This window comes from Oncorhynchus mykiss, chromosome 9 (assembly GCF_013265735.2).
Source record: "Oncorhynchus mykiss isolate Arlee chromosome 9, USDA_OmykA_1.1, whole genome shotgun sequence".
Lineage (NCBI taxonomy): Eukaryota > Metazoa > Chordata > Actinopteri > Salmoniformes > Salmonidae > Oncorhynchus > Oncorhynchus mykiss.
In genome coordinates this window covers 10,239,817-10,247,265 of record NC_048573.1, presented here as the reverse complement: position 1 = coordinate 10,247,265, position 7,449 = coordinate 10,239,817, and the positions used below count along the sequence as shown (strand labels likewise).

At 45.5% G+C, this 7,449-nt stretch overlaps 1 protein-coding gene across 1 annotated transcript; it reads left to right on the top strand.

Moving 5' to 3' along the window:
* Positions 1–6,041, top strand: LOC110531433 (ras-related protein Rab-38). Its single transcript, XM_021614633.2, has 4 exons — positions 1–722; positions 4,453–4,583; positions 5,197–5,346; positions 5,808–6,041. Exons 1-4 carry the CDS (start codon positions 530–532, stop codon positions 6,021–6,023), a joined length of 690 nt encoding a protein of 229 aa, XP_021470308.1. The 5' UTR covers positions 1–529; the 3' UTR covers positions 6,024–6,041.
* Positions 6,042–7,449: the final 1,408 nt, after the last annotated feature.

The window sequence follows — 7,449 nt, the reverse complement described above, 5'->3', positions numbered from 1 at the left end:
CTTCACGCGCAGATAAACGGCAACGACTTTTAGAAAAGTTGAGCACGCACACAGACCTGCAGGCTGTTTGACCTCATTTGACAGTTAGGTAATGACTTTGCGCTGACAGCACTTTCTAGAAGTTCTCCTTTTTAGCGCCAGATGGAATGAAGTTTAGGTCACGGGTGAAGAGTCACCAATACGCGCAGTCGTTTCATTGCGTGGATTCATTGGACTTGTATAGAAATAGAAAATCGGAGAAAATAAAAATAACTTCTGGACTATTTTCGAGTGCATATTTTGAATAAGTGGAGACAGGATGTAAATGTTTTTTTCTCTATCAAAGGAACTTGTATACTGTCTTATTTGTCACACAGACAACTTCAATAACGGGAAAAGAGAGCTGCGAAAAGTGGACCCATATGGAATAAAATCAACTGAAAAAAAGAGACACTGGCTTTTGGAATATTTTTTTAATAAAAAAATTATATGTGGACAATAATGTGGTGTAACTAGACTTGATTGTTTTCTACCAACTCATAGCCCAACCATGCAGCAACAACGCTTGCTCAAGGTCCTGGTCATCGGTGACTTGGGTGTCGGCAAGACGTCCATAATCAAGCGTTATGTCCATCAGATATTCTCTCAACATTACCGGGCCACCATAGGAGTAGACTTCGCTCTCAAAATACTCAATTGGGATCACAAGACGGTGGTGCGTCTGCAGTTGTGGGACATAGCCGGTTAGTAGCCTAAATGAATTACCTTATTGTAATTACCTACCCTACGTTGCCTACCTTTTGGGTCTTATTTTAATAAGACACACAAGTCTACAATATGTCACGCACTTAGGCCATGCTCTATGTTAAATGGTATCGGCCACTCGGTTGGTAAACTAATTAGGTGTAACTAAAATACCCTATAGTTTTGTAACATTTCTATTTTTATACGACACATAGGAGTCTTAACGATAGGTTAAGCTCTTAATCAGTAGCAAATAATGCCCAAAACACTGGCATGCACGCACGCTGGACAAAATCGCGCGCACAAGCACCTATATATTCGTGAGTCTTTTTTGACTGTGTGTGTGTGTGTGTGTACCAGAAGTCCACACTAGAATAGAAAACCAACTAACATTCAGAGAAGTGAGGATATGTTGCCAGTCCTCACTTGTAAAAATGTTATTTTAGGTTTAGGGGTTAAAATTAGGATTATAATTAGGGTTACATTTGAAGTTAGGGGTTGGGTTTAGGGATTAGGGAAAATAGGATTTTGAATAGGAATCAATTGTTGGTCTCAAAGTATTCTCAGGTATAGTAAAGCATTGCTGTGTGTGTGTGTGTGTGTGTGTGTGTGTGTGTGTTTGTGTTTTAGCCCATCTGTCAACAGAGCAGACCGTTTATGGTGCTGTATCATCTAGACTTGTCCTTCCTAATCATCTCCACCAAAGATAATGACATCACACCATGTCTACCAGCTGTCAGTGTGTATGATGACCAGTCATTCTCACGCCAGGGCTCCGTTGAGAGTAGGTGTGCTGATCTGGTATTTTTTAAATAACGCTGATCTAGGGTCAAGATTTCCTTTTTCGATTAAAAAAATGAATTAAGAGTATACGGACAGGGGGAATCTGATCCTAGATCAGCGCTCTTACTCTGAGACACTTTATACATACAGCCCCCAGGTCTCCTGCCACGTCCATATCATGCTATAATTTATAGACCAGCGTTTCCCAAAGCTGGTTCGCGGGACCTCAAGAGGTGCACCTTTTTTATTTTTCGCCCAAACACGACACAGCTGCTTCAAATGAACAAAGCTTGATGATGAAGTTGATTATTTCAATCAGCTGTATAGTGCAAAAACCAAACACCTGGCCTCCTGAGTGGCGCAGCGGTCAGGTATAGCATCGCAAGGCTTGAGGCGTCACTACAGATCCGGGTTCAATCCCAGGCTGTGTCACAGCCGGCCGTGACTGGGAGACCCTTGAGGTGGCGCACAATTGGCCCAGCGTCGTCCAAGCTAGGGGAGGGTTTGGCCGGCCAGGATTTCCTTGTCCCATTGCTCTCTAGCGACTCCTGTGCACGCTGATATGGTTGCCAGGTGGACGGTGTTCCTTCCAACACATTGGTGTGGCTGGCTACCAGGTTAAGCGAGCAGTGTGTCAAGCAGCAGTGCGACTTGACATGGTCATGTTTCAGAGGACGCATGGCTCTCGACCTTCACCTCTCCCGAGTCCGTACGGGAGGTGCAGCGATGGGACAAGACTGTAACTACCAATTTGGAGATCACGAAAAAGGGGTGAAAGTAGCCCAAAAAATTATACAACAACGTGCACCCCTTGGGGTCCAGAGGACCAAGTTTGTGAAACGCTGCTATATAAGGATAGAAAACGGATCCTACATCAGCAGAAACGGATCCTACATCAGCACTCCTGCCCTGAGCCTCATTGTCAATAGGAGTCCTAAACAGTTTGTCCTTAGGGCTATGTGTTTAAAGCTCAGTGGGAACTCATCTCTCCTGCATATGTGGACTTAATGAATGGAGACAGACGTTACAGTGGGTAGACAGAGATGGTGTGGTAAACAGAGATAGACATTGTAGGAAAAGGCTTTTCTGCCAGGTTGCTAATCTGATGTTATTCAAGCAATGCGTGTTAGCAGCAACCGCTACATTATACAACCAAAAGGATGTGGACACGTGCTCATTCCAAAATCATGGGCATTAATATGGAGTTGGTCCCCCCCTTTGTTGCTATAACAGCCTCCACTCTTCTGGGAAGGCCTTCCACTAGATGTTGGAACATTGCTGCTATAACAGCATCCACTCTTCTGGGAAGGCCTTCACCTAGATGTTGGAACATTGCTGCTATAACAGACTTCACTCTTCTGGGAAGGCCTTCACCTAGATGTTGGAACATTACTGCTATAACAGCCTTCACTCTTCTGGGAAGGCCTTCACCTAGATAGATGTTGGAACATTGCTGCGGGGACTTGCCACATGCTTCTTCCATTCAGCTACAAGAGCATGAGTGAGGTTGGGCACTGATGTTGGGTGATTAGGCCTGGCTCGCAGTCGGCGTTCTAATTCATTCCAAAGGTGTTCGATGGGGTTGATGTCAGGGCTCTGTGCAGATCAGTCAAGTTCTTCCACACCGATCTTGACAAACCATTTCAGTATGGACCTTGCTTTGTGCACAGGGGTATTGTCTTGCTGAAACAGGAAAGAACCTTCCCCAAACTTTTGCCACAAAGTTGGAAGCACAGAATCATCTAGAATGTCATTGTATGCTGTAGCGTTAAGATTTCCCTTCATTGGAACGAAGGGGTTTAGCCCGAACCATGATAAACAGCCCCAGACCATTATTCCTCATCCACCAAACTTTACAGTTGGCACTATGCATTGGGGCAGGTAGCATTCTCCTGGCATCCGCCAAACGTAGATTCGTCTGTCGGACTGCCATGTGGTGGAGCAAGATTCATCACTCCAGAGAACGCATTTCCACTGGTCTAGAGTCCAATGGCAGCGAGCTTTACACCACTCCAGCCAACGCTTGGCATTGCACATTGTGATCTAGGCTTGTGTGCGACTGCTTGGCCATGGAAACCCATTTCATGAAGCTCCTGACGAACAGTTTTTGTGCTGACGTTACTTCCAGAGGCAGTTTGGGACTCGGTAGTGAGTGTTGCTACTGAGGACAGATAATTTTTACGCGCTACAGGCTTCAGCATTCGGCGGTCCCGTTCTGTGAGCTTGTGTGGCCTACCACTTCGCGGCCGAGCCACTGTTGCTCCTAGACGTTTCCACTTCACAATAACAGTAATTACAGATGACCATGGCAGCTCTAGCAGGGCAGAAATCTGACAAACTGACTTGTTGAAAAGGTGGCACCCTATGATGGTGCCACGTTGAAAGTCACTGAGCTCTTCAGTAAGGCCATTCTACTGCCAAAGTTTGTCTATAGAGATTCAGCAACGGATGTGGCTAAAATAGCTGAATCCATTCATTTGAAGGGATGTCCACATACTTTTGTGTATATATAGTGTTTTTCATTACACACCCTGAACGGAATGTGTTGTTAAGAGAGAGCCTGTTCTCTCTGTCTCTGTCTGTCTATCTAAATGTTATGGTCAGAGGTGAAATGAATTTCCCCCAGGTTTCTTACGGTCTTTTCAGACCTGTGTTTGTGTTTTTTGCCCTAAAATAGCGTGTCTGTCTATCAGATGGTTTTTCCTGGTATATCAGTATCATGTGAGAGAGGTTAACTTCCAGGAGAAATTACATTTACAGATTAGAAAACTCACGTGTGTGTGTGTGTGTGTGTGTGTGTGTGTGTGTGTGTGTGTGTGTGTGTGTGTATATATATATATATATGTATCACACACACACACACACACACACTTAGTTACTTACATAATTTTATTGAAAAAGATTGTTGTTGTAGTTGTTGGTATATCACTGTTGTTGTGTCCCCAGGCCAGGAGCGCTATGGCAACATGACGCGAGTCTACTACCGTGAGGCTGTGGGTGCGTTGGTGGTGTTTGACATGACCCGAGCCTCTACCTTCCAGGCTGTCCTCAAGTGGAAGAGAGATCTCGACTCCAAGGTCTAAGACAAGTCACGCTTAGAACATGCTTAGAACCAGTAATAATGCATTTTACCTGGTGGTGTTTGACATGACACGGGCCTACACTTTCCAGGCTGTCCTCAAGTGGAAGGGAGACCTCGACTCCAAGGTCTAAGACAAGGGACATAATATGCTTATAACATGCTTATAACCAGTTGTAATGCTCCGCGCCTGCATGGAAATAACAAAGAACAGAAAGACATAGTAGATTCTGACGAGGCTCAAGTTCTGTTTACATTTAATAGAGCTTTGTTTACATTCCCCCTTCACTCTTCTATTTCACCCTTCCCTCCTTCATTCCTATCTTTCTTTGTCTCTCTCTCTCTCTCTCGCAGCCAGTGGCTGCTGTCATATTTGCTAATAATAACCTTTGTTAACATTTTATTGAAGACCTTGATCTGTCTCTCTCTCTGTCTCTCTCTCTGTCTCTCTCTCTGTCTCTCTCTCTGTCTCGCTCTCTGTCTCTCTCTCTGTCTCTCTCTCTGTCTCTCTCTCTGTCTCTCTCTCTGTCTCTCTCTCTGTCTCTCTCTCTGTCTCTCTCTCTCTCTCCACAACTCCGTCTCACCACTCCTTCATCCCTCTTTCCTCCCAGGTTGCTCTGGGTAACGGGAGGCCAATTCCGGCCGTCCTATTGGGTAATAAGTGTGACCAACTGAGCACTGGTCTCTGCTCCAAACTGCCCAAACTGGAGAACTTCACCAGAGACCACGGCTTCGTGGGGTGGTACGAGACCTCAGCCAAGGTGAGAGGTCAGAGGTAAAAAGTCACGACATAGGGAGGGATAGGTCTCTATTGTTGCTGTATGGAGAGTATATCAGGGTATTTATTCTTTATGTTAGGAGATGTTAGCAGACAGTGTCTGTGTGTGAGTCTTAACAGAGCTCATTCATAGAATGTAAATACCGGCTAACTGCTGGCTGAGTGAGGGACTGTGATTATAAACTGTCTTTTTACCTCTCCCCCTGTCTCTCTCTCTCCGTCTCTCTCTCTCCGTCTCTCTCTCTCTTTCTCCGTCTGTCCGACCGACCGACCGACCGTGTACTTTATTTACAAAGGTGTTTGTTCTTCACTGGTTGACCTTTTCTTGTGACAACAGGTCACAAATCTTGATGCTGTGATGGCATTCTGTGGTATTTCACCCAATAGATATGGGAGTGAAAATTGAATTCTCTCTCTCTCCCCCCATCCCACTCCCCCTCGCAGGACAACACCAACATCGATGCGGCCATCATGTGTTTGGTAGAGAGCATCATGGCGGTAGAGGAGGAGAGGTCGTCAGGTGGAGATACTAGAGACCCCAGTGTCCTGCTCCTACCACGCTTTGACTACAATATGAAAGAGAGGACAGGGGGGCCAGGGTGTGATGGGTGTAATAAAAAGATTACTCTGCCGGGACGGAGAGAGATGGGAGATATCTGAGGGGGACGGGGAGCGAGGCGGAGGGGCAGAGGCAGGGGGAGAGGTGGGGGAGGCAGAGGGAGGGAGAGGCAGTGGGGAGAGAGGTGGAGCAGAGGGGAGAGGAGGCAGGCGGGGAGAGGTGGGGGAGGCAGAGAGAGGGAGAGGCAGGGGGGGAGAGAGGTGGGGACAGAGGGAGGGAGGGGGAGAGGTGGGGAGAGGCAGAGGGAGGGAGAGGCAGAGGGAGGGAGAGGGAGAGGCGGGGGAGAGAGAACATGAGATATAGATGGACTATTGGCTACTAAGCTGAACCTGGATGACATGGCAGATCACAGTGGAGGATAGAAACATCCACATCATTGAGGAAACATCTGAGATGTTATCAAGAGTCTTACTGTTGCATCACACTCATCACGAAGACAAATAGTGTCGTTCTGAACTAAAAGAAGAGTGTGAGCGTGTTGTGAGTTTAGTCATCATAACCCCCAACATTAGACTTCTGCCTCTACGCAGCTTTGTCCAGTAGAATGTTCAATAAGCCTTTTAACAGAAAGCTTTAGCCAGGTCACACCCACTAACAAACAGCTTGAGAAAATGTTATTGTCTGTGATGATAAAACCGGAAGGCTGAGAGGAGTCAGTCAGTCAGTTAATTAGCTAGTTATTTGTTGGTCAGTTAGGTAGGTAGTTAGTCAGCCAGTCAGTCAGTTAATTAGCTAGTTATTTGTTGGTCAGTTAGGTAGGTAGTTAGTCAGCCAGTCAGTCAGTTAATTAGCTAGTTATTTGTTGGTCAGTTAGGTAGGTAGTTAGTCAGCCAGTCAGTCAGTTAATTAGCTAGTTATTTGTTGGTCAGGTAGGTAGGTAGTTAGTCAGTCAGTCAGTCAGTCAGTCAGTTAATTAGCTAGTTATTTGTTGGTCAGGTAGGTAGGTAGTCAGTCAGCCAGTCAGTGAGTTAATTAGCTAGTTATTTGTTGGTCAGTTAGGTAGGTAGTTAGTCAGCCAGTCAGTCAGTTAATTAGCTAGTTATTTGTTGGTCAGTTAGGTAGGTAGTTAGTCAGCCAGTCAGTCAGTTAATTAGCTAGTTATTTGTTGGTCAGTTAGGTAGGTAGTCAGTCAGCCAGTCAGTCAGTTAATTAGCTAGTTATTTGTTGGTCAGTTAGTCAGCCAGTCAGTCAGTTAATTAGCTAGTTATTTGTTGGTCAGTTAGGTAGGTAGTTAGTCAGTCAGTCAGTCAGTTAATTAGCTAGTTATTTGTTGGTCAGTTAGGTAGGTAGTTAGTCAGCCAGTCAGTCAGTTAATTAGCTAGTTATTTGTTGGTCAGTTAGGTAGGTAGTTAGTCAGCCAGTCAGTCAGTTAATTAGCTAGTTATTTGTTGGTCAGTTAGGTAGGTAGTTAGTCAGCCAGTCAGTCAGTTATGTGTCCATCAGTCAGTCAGCCAGCCAGCCAGTCAG